The sequence below is a fragment of the Lytechinus pictus genome, chromosome 10, assembly GCF_037042905.1.
Source record: "Lytechinus pictus isolate F3 Inbred chromosome 10, Lp3.0, whole genome shotgun sequence".
In the NCBI taxonomy this organism is placed as follows: domain Eukaryota; kingdom Metazoa; phylum Echinodermata; class Echinoidea; order Temnopleuroida; family Toxopneustidae; genus Lytechinus; species Lytechinus pictus.
This window is the reverse complement of record NC_087254.1, coordinates 17,986,438-18,005,079: the sequence shown is the minus strand read 5'-3', so window position 1 is coordinate 18,005,079 and position 18,642 is coordinate 17,986,438. Positions and strand designations below refer to the sequence as shown.

Here is an 18,642-nt window from a genome sequence, read left to right as displayed (position 1 = left end):
GAAGAAAAAAAATAGGTATTAGAGCCAACTTTCATAAGTGTGGGGTATGTTTTTCAGATGAATATTCTAATCATAAACGAAATGCATTTCAAAATGTATGGGTATATACAAAATAATATATAATTATAGTTATAGGTATGAAAATAAAGAGAAAAACTGAGCTAGTTAAATGATGTTGGAGAAAATAATATCAAAGCCTGAAAATTTTACCTATATCATGCAGGAAAATGGCTGGAAAATGGCTTGCCATTTTGGGACGCTAAACAGATCATGGGAATACAACCCAAAAATGAGTTATTTAAAGACTATTTTGCAGAAATTCATGAACACTGTTAAATTCTACTGCTGACCCAAACATGGGACATTTTAAGCATATTTTGCAGCCGCCGTGAATAGAAAAAAAATATCTATTAAAAAAATTATTCGAGCGGAAGCTGAAAATTTTTTTAAGCGTTTTTTTAAACATCAATTTTTAAAAACATATGTATTTGTATTTGCCCAATCATATTAAACTCAATGCATCTATCTTTTCTTTCAAAGCTTCATTAAAAAAAAGACCTTTTATCAAGGTATTCATATATCTCACCAGCACTTGTACCTATATACTTGCACACACCCTCACATACACACACACACACACACACACAAACACTTCATATATTCACTTCTACTCTTTTCCCGTCACCCATGATGTGTGACGTCAGATTTTTTTTCTTTCAGACCCGAGCAATATGAGTGGTTTCCATATATTTACCTTTTGGCTGCTATAATTACTCAAGCATTTACTTTGCTTATATAGTTTGCCGCTGTAGTTTTGTCATTACTTTATCCTATGCTTCCATATTGTATTTATGTCTAAATGTGGTTATTGCTCTAATTCTGTTATAAATTTGTCACATTGCAGTGTACATTATTGTCATACTACCATTATGATTGTGTATTGTTAATTTATTTTGACTTTACAATAAATGCATAAACTCCTGCAAAACAAATAGTATTGAAATGGTAGTTTCAAACACACTTGTTGTATGATACACATCTCACTAAACACTTTAATGTAAGCGCGAAGCACATGCATGATGAAATCTAATTGGATATACAGACCTGGAAACGAACTTTTTGCGATAACGAATACGATACGTATACCAAAAATATACCTAGCTAGAAAGCGGAAATTGCAACGACTATTTGTCAATTTCCATTAACAGGATTTGGGTGCCAAGCACGAGCTGGATTTTTTTAAATAGATAATACGGACCCCATGTCTCGAATATAAAAGCAGTCCATATATATTTTATGAACCGAATTATTAAACATTAGATCTAACGTTAGGGGCTAGTCTAAGTCTAGATCTAAAGCCCTGGCCCTGGCCCCAAGCTAACGTTAGGACTTAGGTCTAGGCCCTTACTTAGCCCTGATCCTGAAGTTAGGTCTCAAAGTCGAATATCATAAGCAGTTCCGAGCAGTTCATACCGATAGGCCCCACTAGGCCTAGATCTAGATATTTTTAGGAACCAAATTACTAATTAGGTTCTGATTCTGAATAGGGTCTAGGCTAGATCTAACGTTCAGAAATAAATCCCTATGTGTACTCTAACGTTAGATCTAGTCGACTAAACCTACGTCCTAACGTTAGATCTAACGTTAGATCTAATAACTTCTAAGCTAACTAACGACAATTAACATTAGATCTACCCGTCATAACGTTGTCGTTTGTCATACCTAAGGCTAAGTAACGAGTAACGTTATGTTAACCTTAGAAAGTGCAGTGACCGTCTAACTTTAATCTTTTCACCCGACTCACCTTTTGCGACTGCGAGCATGAATTTGAGCGGTCTGCGACAAGACTTGATGATTGATACATCCGTTATGTCCTTAATAAGTTAGCTTTCTTTTCAATAAATGCCATATATTTTAACATGAATTAACAAGCAAAAGTCAAAGATCGGCATCGTTCCATCGATATGTCATATCCGTTGCGCGCACTTGCGCAATAAGCGCGTAAATGTGCGAATTGTCTAAAACTTTCGATCAAATCGCGCGGATATTTATGGTATCCGCAATCACCGCAGAAAGCAACATTTTGCATGCAATCAAATGGGGATCTCAGCCAAATTTTGCTATGCCCGTCGTTAAGGGGCGGGTCAGGGGGCAACGGGCAGAAATCTTGTTAACTATGCCCGTTGCCCTTGGTTACCACCTTAGTTTGTTGTTTTGAAGGCATGGTCGTTTACATGACCTCAGTTTTGACCAATCAGAGGAACGGATTATTCGACATTCTTAAAGAGAGGTTTATAATCAGTGATATTGACTGATAATTTGTTATAAGCTACGAGAATGCTTGCATCTGATTGGCTGTGATGGAGATTGTCAGTAAAAATCACTGACAAGATGTCTCATGAAACCCCCTACGATGGGGGATTCCCTCCTCAGTTATGTTCTCCAATGTTTCAGAAATACGAGAGAGGAGAGGCTTTAAATGTCCCCATTGAAATTCTGGGAGATTCACGTGACCTGCTGAGAGGAAGACATGCAGTCGGAGTGGTAAATTGCCAATTCGTCTACTGCCAACTCGTCCACTCACCACATGGTTTACTTTCATTTAGTCTAATGCCATTCCGTCCATCAACATTTCAATTCAATTCAATTCGGTTTATTAAGAAAAGACATTGTAAAACAGTCCGAAGACTGACACATACAAAGTTAACAGAAACAAGGAAAAATACATTAAATTATATACCTACGAATTAACAAAATCTAATAAGAACATAAGAGTAAGATTATATATTGCACTCGAGGTTGTACACATTACAGAAATATCATTAAGGGGATAATGCTATATAAAGAGAAAATAGAATGACCGATAAAAACACACAAAAATATTGGGAAATGTATTATGTTGATTGATTTCAATGTTAACTGAGGGGGAAAAAACTTTTGTAAATTATGAAAAAGGAGGTAAAGGGAAGAAAACAATTTTATACTTTTACACACAAATTATATACAAACATGAACAAGGGTTGACATGGAGTTCAATGGCATATACAGAGGCACATACATAGCAATAGCCAATTTCGACATATCACAGTGCAGCATTCAATAATGCTGTGACATGAGGAATCGTTGAGTTCTTGTATCTCTGAGTTCTGCAGCGCGGAGGAATCGTTGAGTTCTTGTATCTCTGAATTCTGCAGCGCGGTAAGTCCAGAAGATGCGCATTACGCAGGGCCAAACTGTGCCGCGAAACAGATTGACGTGTGAGGGGTAACATGTCTCGATCAGATTGACGTGTAAGGGGTAACATGTCTCGATCAGATTGACGTGTGAGGGGTAACATGTCTCGATGGCGGTGAGACTTGAGAAGACCAAGTCCAAAACTCAAGATGAGATCCTTTCTGCGTTCACATAATGAAGGGAGGCCAAAGAGAGTGAGCTGTTGTGAGTATGAAAAAGATGAAGGATACAAAATCATTGAGGGACAAAACTCTCACGAAATCACCGCGCATGATGGCAACAGATTTAGATTTTATTTATTTCCGTTCAACCAAAAAAAATGCAATCAAGGTATTCGGATGTATACAGCATATTGATATTTTGCCCCCCCCCCCCCCCGATAGTACTGCGAAATTGTTTTGCATATATGGGGCTCCCAAATTATTGAATATACTCCCCGCCTGTACAGCTGAAAAAATGATGTCATCCACTCACTATTTCTTTTGTATTTTATTTTACAATATATTTTCTCTTCATCGTCAAGTAAAACAACAATCAATTCCTCCCTGAACATGTGTAACTAGCATTGTTCAATTATGTTTCAGTCATGTTGGCCCTTATTGTCAAATCTGTAAAAAATAAATATTGTACAATTCAAACAATAAAAACAAAAGAAATAGTGAGGGACATCATTTGCATGTCCCTGAGATGTGCATTTAACTGTTTTGTGAAAAATAAGCGAAACTTTAAAATGTCATAACTTTCTTATTTTACATCCGATTTTGATTTTCATTCCATAACAATCTAATAAATATTTCAAATATGAATTTTCTTCAAAATTTGAATGATTTTGGTCATCATTTTGTCTTTGAACTATTGAAAATTTGCTCGCTCGCTTGCATTTTAAGTTTATTAAAATTCATTAGGCCTACTTTACATTCCAAATAATTATAGCCATCGAAAAAGTCTTGATGGGCCTTCAACTGAAGGATGGTAGTATTGTGTGCACATTCATAATATATACCTACGTATACATTGCCCGTGATGTGATAATTACACATCACTTGAAAGAAGGTTTTTGGATACCCTTCTGTCTTCCAACTGCTGAAAATTTTCTCGCTCACTTCGCTCGCTCGAATATTGATATCAACTGTAATTCTTTACTTAATATAACAATAAATCCATTACAATATAGCAATCGATAAATTCGTTATAGGCCTTCAACTAAAATTATGTACACGACTATATACCCACGTATACATAGCCCTTGAAGGGTGTCCCCATAAAATTTAAATTTCTTGTCAATATATTGCTATCACCTCCCCCTCGGACCAGATTTACGCCAGTGTGTCGGGTGTGGTCGTCTGCCCTCCCCCCCCCCTTCCATTGAGGGACAAAACTATGATAGCAACAGATTTAGATTTTAGATTTTATCTATTTTCGTTCAAAAAAAAAATACAACCAAGGTATTAGGATGTATACAGCATATTCATATTTTACCCCCCCCCCCCCCGATAGTACTGCGAAATTGTTCTTCCTACGATTTTTCGGTCTTTTTACCTTTCCTCACCACAGAAAAACCTTTTGTGTCTTTGAATTAGGCGAGAAGACTTGGACTTTAATTTTGTTAAAAGTCTCACGTCAATTTTTTTTTTCATGTTAAGTAAATTATTGCATGTATTGGGATTCGAACCGGCAATCTTGCCACTGTAAGTGCAAAGATTATATATTTTATTTTATTGTAACATATTTAGTCAGGATGAAGATAAAACATGATCAGCCGAGGCTGTTTTACATCTTGGTCCTGCCACACACACACAAAAAATATATCCAATGCACAAAATTGTTAAAAAGAGGTAACGACTATAATATTTCACAATATAAAAGTTCATAAATGGTCTGACCTAGAAGGAAAAACAAGTGAAAAGAAATAAAGAAAGACGAGAGAGAGAGAGGAAGGAAGGAGAAAGAGAGAGAGAGGGGGGGGGAATAAAAAGAGGTCGGCCAATTATAGCACAATACATGTAATGCCATTAAACGACTGCAGATTTGAAATAATGGCATTTATACATCCGCTTAAAAACTTCAAGAGAATTTGCATTCTGAATATCAGATGGAAGGCTATTCAAAACCAAGCCGCCAGGATATGTAAAACAACTGTTAAAACATTCGAGAGTGGGCTTTGGTAAAATGACATTCAACGCCACGCTGATGAGTTGCTCGAGTCAGTTTCTTTTTTTTTCTTTTTTTTTATATAGTTCAAAACTTAAAACATGGATTTTGCAAGATCAAAGACTCATAATTTTTACCAATCAATAGATGGCGCAATCCCATAATGTATTTTGTGTGTGATTGAAGCTCTTTGAACGCGACATTTGAAGCTCAAGGTTGTTCAGTCTTCTTTTCAAATCATCACGAGCCATATACTCTGAATTGTGTTTTAAGACATGATCTCTTTGACATAAAGTCGTAATTTATCGGTCAAAATCATCTAAGTAAATTATTCATTATATCCTACATAGATTGAATCCTGTATAGTGATTGGTTCAAATAGCATCATGTGACCGAATATATTTCAACTATAATTATGATGTTGCGTAACGTCAGACCTCGATATATTTTTCGCTACCAATATTCTGACGTCATTATTTCAGAGAACTGGATATTTGGCTAAACTCTCGGGCGCACCGGCCAGCGAGCTCTCTCTCCTGGCCAAGTCCCGCGATGTGTCGGCGCAGGCACTAATCTGCGTTCCGCTGAGCGCGGTGGCTCGGAGAAAAGTAGGTAATTCAACGCAAGTAACCGGACTTTGCAAGCTCAGCGCATCGATTTTGGTTATAAATTATTAAAAGTAGGATATTAAAAAAATATATCGGGCATTGCATTCGAAAGCATAGTGGGAATTATCAATCCTCGGTTGGACTGGTAAAACTACTATATTTCCCTCGGGGCTTCGCCCCTCCGGAAAAATAGTAATTGCCAGACCAACCTCGGAAAACAATTCCACTATACTTTCTGAAAGCCTGATATATTTGTTTAATATACACAGGCATATTCAATCAAATATCATTTTCCGATAAATCTTTAGATAAAGCATTTCCCTTTGAAATGTCACATTTTGTGTTCCGCTTCTTTCTCACCAATGTTACTTGATTTAACTCCCCTAAACGACGAAATCACGATGAAGTAGATTTCTCAATTTTTTATCCTAATCAAGATTTTTAGGCTGGATTACATCAGTACATCGTTATAAGATTCCTTTCCGTCTTGTCTTCTCAACATATGCATTTTCAATATCATCATCACTGTATTTTTATCAACATTATTTTCGATTTATTTCATATTTTCACAATCATTTGGCGAGTCTCTTCTACAGTGCCTATACTTTCTTGTCTTGTAACCTGTGTGTCCACGTCGATGTAACACTGTTTTTATTTTGTTTAATTTCTCGATTTTTCTGAGCTCTGCCCTATTTTGGTTGCCAATCTACTCTTATTACACAGGCGCAGATCAAGGGGGTGTAGATGTTTGGTCACTTCCTGTAACTTTTGAAATGGGTGCAGCATATTGAATACAATAATTGTGCATTAGGAAATAGACCAATTACGCATAGACGCATCCCATAAAATGATAAATTCACGAAATAACCATCATTTATTTTGACTCCTGAGTCTTTTTTTTTGGGGGGGGGGGGGCTTGTCAAATGAGTTGCATGTTTTGTATTTGATTCCATTATGGAACACAAGAAAACTGTCGATTTTAATCAAAAGAGAGAAAAAAAAACCATAACGCTGAAAATTTCATCAAAATCGGATCTATGCACAACGGTACACATTGATATTCAAATGAGAGAGTCAATGATGTCCCTCACTCACTATTTACTATGTTTTTTATTGTTTAAATTATACAATATTTCTATTTTTACAGATCAATATGGACCAATTTGACTAAACCACAAAATTACAATTGTAATTTAGGGAGGAATAAAACTTTGTTCACATGATAAAATATCGCCTGTTTCGTATGATGAAATACAAATGAAATAGTGAGTGGGTGGCGTCATTGGTCCCCTTATTTGCATACCAACCAGGATGTGCATAATAACTCTTTTGTGAAATTAAGCAAAACCTTAAAATATCATAATTTTATTACTTTACATCTGATTTTGATGAAATTGTCAATGTTTGATTTTTCTCTTTCTATTCGAATCAACCTATAGTTGGGGTGGAACTCTCTCTCTCTATCTCTCGACCCACTCCATTCCCTTTTCCTAAAATGCGATTATCATCATAATTTTGCTCCTTACGGTGGCAGTCTGCACCCGTTATCCCCCCCCCCCCGTCCCCCTCCTTCAACTGGTGCGGCCACCTATTTATATAGCCTCATCCACGGGAATCCAGTTCATACTACAGCCATCACAGGGTCAATTGCATTGCGTGAGAAGGATTCTTATTAATACTATCTACTTTTCCGCATTGTTCACTTTGTCGAAAGGCAGGCGTCAATAAAATAGAACTGTCACACCATTGTATAGAGTTCAATAGAAAAGGACTATCGACAACCGAGTTCATGTTGTTACAATACCGATCTTTACTTTGCATATGCCGTAGTGTGACTGAGTTATAAGGGCCACAGCATCGCGTGCAAACTATTGAATAACCAAACAATTAGCATTTGAAAACTGTCAATGTTTGCGTTGAATATTCAATGCAGAAGAAAAATGATGCGGAAAAAAGACAACAGACAAAAAAAACAGAAAAGGGACGCGAATAAAGGAAACTTGTTTACGGTGTTCATGTTATGTCTGAATTGCTCTCCTTCTGTATTCTTTTTCTCTCTTTTTTTTGGGGGGGTCCGGTTATTTTCCTTTCCAATTGTATCGATCTTTTATTTCTTTATCTGAAGCAATGTCTTTGCCTTGAGAGAGTTCTGTGGAAATACTGTCAGGTACTCTTATGACTTCTCGACATTTATGACATTACCAGCATTTATTACAAAAAGGATGATGCACAAAACTATAATGTCGTCTAAAATATATTTATATATGAAGAATAAGGGCAAAGGTGAAAATAAAAAGAGGTCTGACTAACTAAAGCAACAAACAAAATATTTGGAAACAGATTTGGAAAAAACGCTGATGAGAAGAGCTTATCACACAGTTCAGGCAAGAGACGTGACCCAACTTCAATAAACAAGGTATCCTGAATTAAAAGAACATTTATTTACGCGGTAAACTTATTAAAAAGGTAATGGTTCTTTGTCAAAGTAAAATCATACGGACATTTCTAGAGAGAAAATGATATTAAATTTACAAAAAAATGAGGAAGATATGCTTCCTCGAAAATGGCAATGGGAAGTTTACAAATGTAGAGCTCGAGACATTTCGCACATTACATAATTATGGGAACCATAATAGTTTTCTGAAAATAAAGGATCATCGTTTATTTAAAATTAAACATATATTATTAATGAAACAGAAGTCATAATATTGTAGGTAGGGTGCTCCATTCCACGAGTGGTGAATAGGCCTAAATAAATTAAATTAAAAAAAAAAAGTTTTTGATTTCTTCTTTATTTTACATTGATTCTGAACGATTCCTATAAATGATATACGCATATAATAATAGGTTGAAAAAATAACTTTAATGAGATAAGTTACTACCTATCTAATCACTTTTCTTTCAAAATGATTTTGTTTGAAAGCAAAATAAAATTGTCGCGCACAGAAGATCACAGGGAGAAGACGAAAGTTCTTATTGTCAATTCCGTTGGTTAACAGCGCCATCTAATGTTTGTAGTTTTCAACCATTTTTTTTATGGGGGGGGGGGGCGTTACACCAATAAATGTAAAAGTAGAAAAGACCAAAAAAAGGCGCCCACCAATAAAAAAAAATCCCCTAATGTGAAAACACTTTACCGGCAAAATACCCACATTATGTAAAACACTAATCACGATTAGAAACTGTTACATTTGAGGGTAAAGTACGATTCTACATTTTGTGGGTGAAATTTTTACATTTACGGGTATTTTTTAAATACAGTTTTGGGGTTTTTTTTCTCATAAAGACGGACAGGCAACAGAAACGTCAAGTATTGAAGACTCTCACCCTGCTTTCTACTCAAGCTTTCCACTCATTCTGGTTTACATCCATTTCAATGGCTACTCTCATTCCGAAAAGAATTTTGTAACCTTTCTAACCTCCACTTTTTCGCCTTTCCATTTCACTTTTATCTCTATCCACGTTTATCTCAGTCCTTCCAGGACTTAACCCTAAAAGGATTGGGCTATTTGAGAAGTATTGAGGAAATGGGGGGGGGGGGGCATCATGGCCCCCCTTCTGATCTCGTCCGCAGTTCACGCGATCGCACCAAAATTTGGCACGCACGTTCTACAAGCCAGTATAAAATGATTTACACAGAGAAAAATTGCGAAAGCCAATTTTTCTTTATGTATTTCTTTGTTTTTGGAATTTCTTATGCATTTCTTTGTTTTTCATTGTTTTATTCAATGTAAATTATTACATACCATTTAACAACTAAATTATACCGTAAATTAAATAAACAGACCAATTAGAACGAAAAATAATCACCATGTTATGAATTTCATCTCCCATAGACTTTGTACACAAAGTATAAAAATGAGCCATTTTCGGCATGACATTGTCTCGTAAATATTCACGTGGGGTCGCGATGCTATACCCGTATGTCAAGAATTTGGTTTTAAAAGTTGTGCGAGACTATAAAGAAAAAAGTCTTAAAATTTTGCGGCGCTATCTTTTTGCGTTTCGGAAATATCGCGCGAAGCGTGGGGGGATCATGGCCCCCATCCTCTTAGGGGTAATGGTGTACCGTAAACAATTTCCGCGATATCCATACCACCATGAAAACCTTCAAACATCAATGATATAATTATAACGAGGCTCCAAAAGTTAGATAAATTTTATGGTGCATGATAATAGTACTTTATTTTGTCTTAATAAAATCCCCAACACCACAAAATACATAAGATAACGTAAAACTTTGAACATTGTGAAATATACACACCATTATTACTGTTCAACCATGTATAACATACGGAAAATCCCAAAGTATAAACTCACATATCACAAAAAGAAATGAAACAATCTCATTTTTTTAACTTTCAAATTAATTACGTAAAAATCATTTGTGTGATCAAGTTACTGAGACAAACATTTTCGCTCATGAAATTTCCCCCACAAACGCCAGTCATGCCGTGTCATACCGCCTCAATTTTTATTGGCCATTAAGCAATTGACGAATACATTATTATCGTTATCAATATCCTTATGAATATCATCATTGTTCAAAATATTACTACTATTGCTTTGAACCTGGGGACCTATTAAATGATTGTTTACAATAGTCTGTCATCAATATCGCAGAATCAATTTCTGCGATATTCATACCATCATGAAAACCTTCAAACATCAATGATATAATTATAGCGAGGCTCCAAAAGTTAGATAAAATAATTCTATGGTGCATGATAATGGTACTTTATTTTGTCTTAATAAAATCCCCAACACCACAATATACATAAGATAACGTAAAACTTTGAACATTGTGAAATATACACACCATTATTACTGTTCAACCATGTACAGTGCGTCCCAGAAAAAAACGAAACAGAGATTAAACGATGATTTATCATAACTTAATCACAAATACAATAGACAAATGACCTACCAATGTAAAGCTTAGACTCTCCACTTTCATCTGATATTACTTAGATTATTCCTCATTCACGCATGAGTGAGCAAAAACAATTTGAAGAAAGGATACCAAAAACTCATTTGGCGGGGGGTATCTGAATTTCAAAAAGAAAATCACATGCCTAAAAAGTTCAATATCTGCTCTTTTATTTGATACCTTAATCACAAAAAATGGTCAAGAAGTTAAAAAGTTATGTTCCCTCGAAACAATGCTTGTATTTCCATAATTTCATTAAATAAACTTGTTTTCACCGGTTTCCCACAGAAGTTATCGCATGGTTAACAAAAGACTTATTAATGCATGGCTGATCGTCAACAAAAGGAGTGTCGAGTGAGTTTGAACGCTAGCCTGTAAAATGTCTTGAAATTCAAGCCTTATTTCAAATAACCAGAACTTTGATATTTCTTGACCATTTTCTGTAATTGAGGTATCAAATTAAAGAGCAGATATTGAACTCTTTGAAAATGTGGTTTTCTTTTTGAAACCTAGATACAGCCCGCCAAATGACTTTTTGGTATCCCCTCTTCAAATTGTTTTTGCTCACTCATGCGTGAATGGGAAATAATCTAAGTAATATCAGATGAAAGAGGAGATTCTAAGCTTTACAATGATAGGTCATTTGTCTATTGTGTTTGTGATTAAGTTATGATAGATCATCGATAAATCTCGGTTTCGTTTTTTCTGGGACGCACTGTATAACATACGGAAAATCCCAAAGTATAAACTCACATATCACAGAAAGAAATGAAACAATCTCATTTTTTAAACTTGTAAATTAATTACGTAAAAATCATATGCGTGATCAAATGATCAAGTTACTAAGACAAACATTTTTGCTCACGAAATTTCTCCACAAACGCCAGTCATATGTCATACCACCTCAAATTTTCTTGGTCATAAAGCAATTGACGAATACATTATTATCGTTATCAATATCCTTATGAATATCATCATTGTTCAAAATATTACTACTATTGATTTGAACCAGGGGACCTATTAAACATGACTGTTTTCAATTGTCCGTTATCAATGAATACAGTACATAATTGGAACGAACTATGTTGATGCTTTCAAGAATTCAGATCTGATATAGGACCCCGAAGTACTTTTAGAAATGAAAAAGTTTATAATCATCATAATTATTTACAGAAATTACAGTGAAAATAAGAGAAGTTGGTTCTAATATAGCACGCTGATGGTATACTCACTTGGGAATGTTTCATGAAATATTTTGTCAATGATTTAAGCGACTGTTGTTGCTACTGTGAATCCTTGAATCTGATTAGCTGAGAGCAATGTTGTCATTGAAAATCACTGACAATAGAATTCATGAAACGCCACCCTGGTGCTTCTAAGATTCGATTGTTTTCCTGACTAGAGCTACCAATAATAATTTCCTTACCATTTATTCACCTGGGTAGAAGATGATATATGCAGATCAATGCCTCGTTACATACCGTACATTTAACCATTATGAATTAAAATTTAGATAAAAACAATAAAACATCTTTAAAAAAATTATGGATAATTAAACAATTTCTTTTCGGATGGAAAACTTTTAAAGATACAGGTAAAGAGTAAGTATAAAAGTAGTTTCAAACAGTGTTTCAATAAATTTCTTTAAAGTGATTTTTTTTTAACGTATGATTTGTTTTCCTTTTTTCTTGTTCTGTGTTTGTGTTAGTTCAGGGTGCACAGTAACCAAAGTGTTTCTTACTTAGGGAAGTTATTAATTTGTTCCTGCCAAGATTCCTGGGCCTACATATTGTAAATTATTTAAACTATTCGTTTTTGACAAACATATTTAAAATTAAGGCTACATTGAAAATATATAATAATTCATGTTCTTCATAATACGACAATTTGACAAACTTTTTTGTGTAATCAAACACCAATTCACTTTTCAAAGACTAAATCATTTGATTTTCCAGTATGACGATAGAGGGCGCTTATCTTGGATCGATCTGCACGTTGAAAACCTTGGGGCGTATTGGGAATCCAAGGCTGCCAGGCTCAATACTTCCTTTCTCACCATCTGGACATCTGAAGTTAAGCTGATGCAGGAATGTGGTGAAGTAGGTGAAAAGCTTGATCCGAGCCAGACCTGATCCCACACACCGTCTCACTCCAAGACTGAATGGAATAGCAAGCTTGGTCTTTTCCTCGTCAAGTTTTCCGTCTAGTGTTAGAAAACGACGGGGATTGAATTCTTCGGGTTTGTCCCAGACACCAGGATCAAAATGAGCTGAGTAGATACTAACAAAGACTAACATGTCTTTAGGAATGTAGTATCCATCAAGTACTGTATCTCTGGTTGTACTGTGAGGTACAGCAAAGGGAACTGCTGTTGCGTGACGCTGTATTTCAAGAAGGCATGACTGAGTCAACGGAAGCTTTTCACGGTCACTCCATGAAGGCAAACGATCACGACCTATGATATTATCGATCTCGAGTTGGACATCAGACTGCACTTCAGGATGGGTGACCATGTAAACCATCATCCATTCTAAAGTAGCCAAGATGGTCTCGGTACCAGCTGGGAAAAAGTCAAAGGCGCTTTGGTAAAGTGCCTTTCCGTTCAACCCTAACCTTTGAAGTTCGTCCTCACTGTTGCGCCCTGTGGTAATTAGATGGCCCATGATATCTCGTTCAGATCCAGACTCATACAGAGAATCATGTTCTTCAATGATTCCAACTAGGATTTCTCCAAACTTCTTCCGAAAGTTCTTCAATGGGGTCACAGATTTTGTAGTTATATATCTTAGCCAAGGAAAGAAGTCCAAGGCGCTCCCACTTCCAGAAGGCTTTTCGGAATCAGATGTCAAAGAGATAATATCTGTGAGGGTCTTGTCATCATAGGAACTACGTTTACTGAATAAATACCAAAGGCTGAGATTGGTCACAGACAAACGAAGTAGACGTTGAATAGCGGGTATTCCTTCGGTCCGGGAAGCCTTCAGGTTTCCTACAAGTTCTTCTGCTTCTCCTTTCATCAGATCCTCAAAGAACTGTGCTCGACCACCTTCAGAGAAATGCCGGAAAGTCTCCTCGGCAATACTTCGATGTAGCTTCAATTGCTCGCTATGTGTTTTGAAGGCAAGAGCTGGGCCATAGATACTCATACTGTTCATGAGATTGAAGGTAAACATATCAGGTCGACCTGCAAAGACGACTGGTTGCTCAATCAATGCATGTTTGATTGCTTCAAGTCCATTTAAGACAAGGACTGGGCGGCTACCTAGCTGAAGCTTGTACACGTTTCCATAGTCCTTAGCGAGCTTGATCATAGATAGGTGAAGGTTTTTTGTGTCTACAGACAGCATGTTACCAATAATGGGAAGACCCCATGGTCCTGGAAGACTTCGCCCTCCACTTTCAGCAATCGCATCATTTTCCTCTCTCTTGTTCATGGCATTTCTTACCATGTTTAAGATAGCAATCACTGCGGTGATAACCACTGCATAAGCAGTGATCGATGTTAAATTCAGGAACTCAGTCATGATGCAAACCTTCGTTCTCTCCTTTGCCTTAGACACACCTAGAAAGAACTGATATCGCACTGTATACTCCACAGCATACACTCACAGCCAAATACTTTATAATACCACACAAACTTGTGTGATATTAATATGTGATAATTTCAACCCTCGTTGTGTGGTTTAAGCTATTTTTTCCCCAACAAAAGAATACCGATTTCGTTCATGGCTTCTCACAATGCAGTTGCTATAAAGAGAAAATATAATGAATAAAAAGTTCAAGGCGTCATTTGACTTTGATCATTCAAACAAAATACATGTATTCACATGAAAGAACTTTCATTGTAAAACGCAATTCAAATGTGAAAAGGCCAATAGCGCAATGAGCCACAGATTTTGAGGGGGCCAACGATATCGTTTGGGGGAAATTTCTAAAACGTTTCGAGTGAGCGAGCAATAATGATATCAGAAATCCATGGTTTAATCGAGGGATCTTATATTCAAACGGAATAAACTTTATAGATCACACGTTTCTAATCGATCTGATCATAATTTTTATAGGGATAAGAAGTATATCGCAATACACTGAACCGCCCGGAGAAATTCGAACTTCGAAAAAAATATTTTATTCTATAAAGAGATGGAAAATGCAAAAGGGAATTTGAATGCAACGTGGAATGTTATAATATTGATAAACAAAAGTTAATCACATAATATGTTGAAAAACTTGAAATTCAAAATGAAGTATTTACTGACCCATTTGAAATTGCTCAAGCGTTTAATAATTTTTTCACGAACATCGTGATAATAAGGATTTTGCGGACTATCTCTACGATCCCAACCCAAATACAATGCGTTTTATTCGAAAAGATCTACATGAAATACTTAAGAAAGTCGAAGTTTTAACATTAAAAAAAAATCAAAAGGATAATAAGCATAACGCTTTTAGAGTATGTAATATATACCATTGTCTCTCCATTAGAGAAAGGTGTTGTCCTGATTTATTAAAAATAACAAAAGTTGTCCCAGTTTACAAATAAGAAGACCCGACTAAAGTTACTAATTATCGTCCCATATCACTTTTACCATGTTTACCATGTATATCCAAAATATTGGGGAAAATTGTGTATAAACGATTGGATTTTTTTTTATCATTACATGAAATTCGTACGCCAGCCCAATTTAGCTTTAGAAAAATATCTCTTCTGATTATGCAATAAGTAAACTTCTTGATAATGTTGTAAACTCTCTTTCCAAAAGAAATCATACAATCGCTTTATTTATGGACCTAAGTAAGGCCTTCGACACCATTGAACATTTTACTTCATAAATTATATAATTACGGAATACGGGGGTTGCTTGGTCTTGGATTAAAGCTATCTATCAAATCGACGACAGTTCTTTTCTATTAATGATGTTAAATCTCCTTTGTCTTTTATTAACTGCGGAGTGCCACTAGGTTTCATTTTAGGACCTTTACTGGGTTTTTTTTATATTGGCCTCAATTGGCCTACATGAACGACATAGTAATTTCTTCCTCGATTATTTCATTCATTCTAAACTATATGCTGATGATACGAATATTTTGTTATATCACAGAAATATAGATGAATTAATCAATATAATGAATTTAGAATAAAAAAAAAATCCTCGTGGTTTAAACATGTTAAATGTAACAAGTTATCTCTAAACACAAACAAAACTTATTGTATTAATTTTCAAACTACTTTATAGGAATAAAAATTGTCCACAAAAGATTTCAATTGATAAAATACATATAGATATAAAAGAATATGTAAAATTCCTTGAAATTACAATAGACAAACATTTATCATGGAACCAGCATGTAACCAATATCATGAATATATCATCATCAATAGCTAAAGGAATTGGAATATTATACAAACTAAAATATTTGCCAGAGCATTGCCTTTTTATGATATAGGCCTACAATAACTAGCGTACCTATGGGGGGCAGGGGGGTCACAACCCATGCAAGGGACGTATCCCTGCCCCCCTGACGAGAAGTCACATCTGATCCCTGACGAGCCAGTGGCCCCCTCCTTTGAAGGACCTTTTTTTTTCTTTTTTTTTTGCTTGTCAATTTTTTTCTGGTACGAAATCCTGTATTTTGTGGTTGAAGACCTTTTTTTTTCCTTGTCAATTTTTTGGCGGACGGTTTTGCCCCCCCCCCCCCCCTGTGGAAATTCCTAGGTACGCTACTGCCTACAATGCGTTGGTTCTACCATACATCAATTATTGCAACCTGATCTGGGGAAACTGTGGTAAAACCAAACTCGACCATTCATTTTTATTTCAAAAGAAAGCCGTTAGGATCTGTAAAAAATGAGCACATCTGTCACACACTGATCCTCTTTTTATCGTTTAAAAACATTACAAACTGTTTCCCCCGTGTTTACCGATTTCTTTTCATATATTATAATAACAACTTCCATTGCTTGAGCAACACGAACTTGTCATAACATTCATTTAGATAATCCCAAGACCAGTGGCGTAACTACGAGGGGGGGGCATGGGGGGCACGTGCCCCCCCCAATCGGCTGCCCCCCCCCCCAAAAAAAAACAAAAAAAACGGGGGAAAAGGAGAAAAGGAGAGGCGTATTATTAGAGGAAGAAGAAACTAGTGTATATTCTATTATATTAAGTTATGTGTATTATATTATATTATATTATATTATAATATCATATATCTTTTTTCATAACTTCTATGAAACATAATATGCCGAGGGCCTATGCCATTGTGTTTATCATTCCTGGTGCTCGCAATTTCTGTTTAATGAAATATATAATCCTGTTGTACTAAAACATCCCGTTTTCAAGTCAATAAACACGTATTTCCTCGCACTTCTAGTTATTGTTTTATGTAGTGAATGCTTCTCTTTCATGACTACTTAAAAAATTGCCCTCTTCTAAAGTCTGAATATAAAATATTCCCAGGTAGTGCTTACATTTGCATTAGTGGATTTGGTGAGATATGTCTGCTCTTCATGAATTCCTGAAAACATTCCTTAAAATTTTACCTTTACTGGTCTGAATACTCCAACAAAAATTCTCAGCTCGCGCTTCGCGCTCGCATCATTTAGTTAGTGAAATACATATGGTCTTAGTGAATTTCTACAAACAAGCCTGAGAATGCCCCTCTTCAGGTCCGAATTCCAAAAAATTTTGCTCGTGCACCCCCCCCCCCCCCATGATCCACGGTACGCCACTGCCCAAGACACTACTAGCGGAAAGGTTGAAACCAATCCTGGACCATCCAGTGATACAGCCAAGACTTTTCCGTGTGCAATCTGTGATGAAGAAGTGCGAGATATACGACCCAGCCCTTTTGTGTGATCATTGCGACTACTGGTGTCACATTTCGTATGTGGGCATCTCGCCAGATTCTTATGATGTTCTGACAAACAAGTCAAGGAGTTTTGACTGGGTATGTTTTAAGTGCTCCTCAACCAATATTGGATCCAGCAATTCTCTGCATGAGCTCAACCTAGCTCTCACAGTCGAATCGGTTCTCACTCTTACAGCATGACTCCGGTAATGATGACAAAACTCTTCCTCCTTCAATTCCTTTGACATCTACTCCTACTTCAAGTCTTGTGGGTAGTTGCCAACCACAATTTCAACCGCCAACCAGAAATCGTGAAAAGATGTTCAAGGTAATGGTTGTCATCTGTAATGGTCTCAAGAGTAGTGCCAAACAATCTCACTTCCACTCTATTATTGCAGATCACACTCCAGACTTCATCGTTAGGTGTGAATCAAAACTAGATAGCAATATATCTTCTTACTCAATATTTCCGAGTAATTATTCTATTTATAGTAAGGACAGAAATATTCATGGAGGTGGGGTATTTATAGCTGTCATCGATACACTAACTGTCACTGAATGTCCTGAATTTGACTCTGATTGTGAGATTCAATGGTGTAATGTTCAACTTGCTAATGCCAAACCACTCTACATTGGCAGCTTCTATACTGACATCCGAACAACAGGCAGCATGGCCTTGATGGCTTGCATCATTCATTGAGCAAAATCATGGCAAGGCACAGACGCACTCACCCTAACATCATACTCGGCGGGGACTTCAATCATCCTGACATCAGCTGGGACAACCATGATGACTACAAATCCCGCCAGTACTACCAGCCACCAGAAGCTCTTGGATATTCTACTTAATAATTCGTTGTTTCAAGTAGT

The 18,642-nt window shown here is 36.2% G+C and overlaps 1 protein-coding gene across 1 annotated transcript; it reads right to left on the bottom strand.

The window, feature by feature from the left end:
* Window positions 1–9,704: 9,704 nt before the first annotated feature.
* Window positions 9,705–16,989, bottom strand: LOC129270278 (cytochrome P450 1A1-like). Its single transcript, XM_064105471.1, has one exon. It carries the CDS (start codon window positions 14,445–14,447, stop codon window positions 12,897–12,899), a length of 1,551 nt encoding a protein of 516 aa, XP_063961541.1. The 5' UTR covers window positions 14,448–16,989; the 3' UTR covers window positions 9,705–12,896.
* Window positions 16,990–18,642: the final 1,653 nt, after the last annotated feature.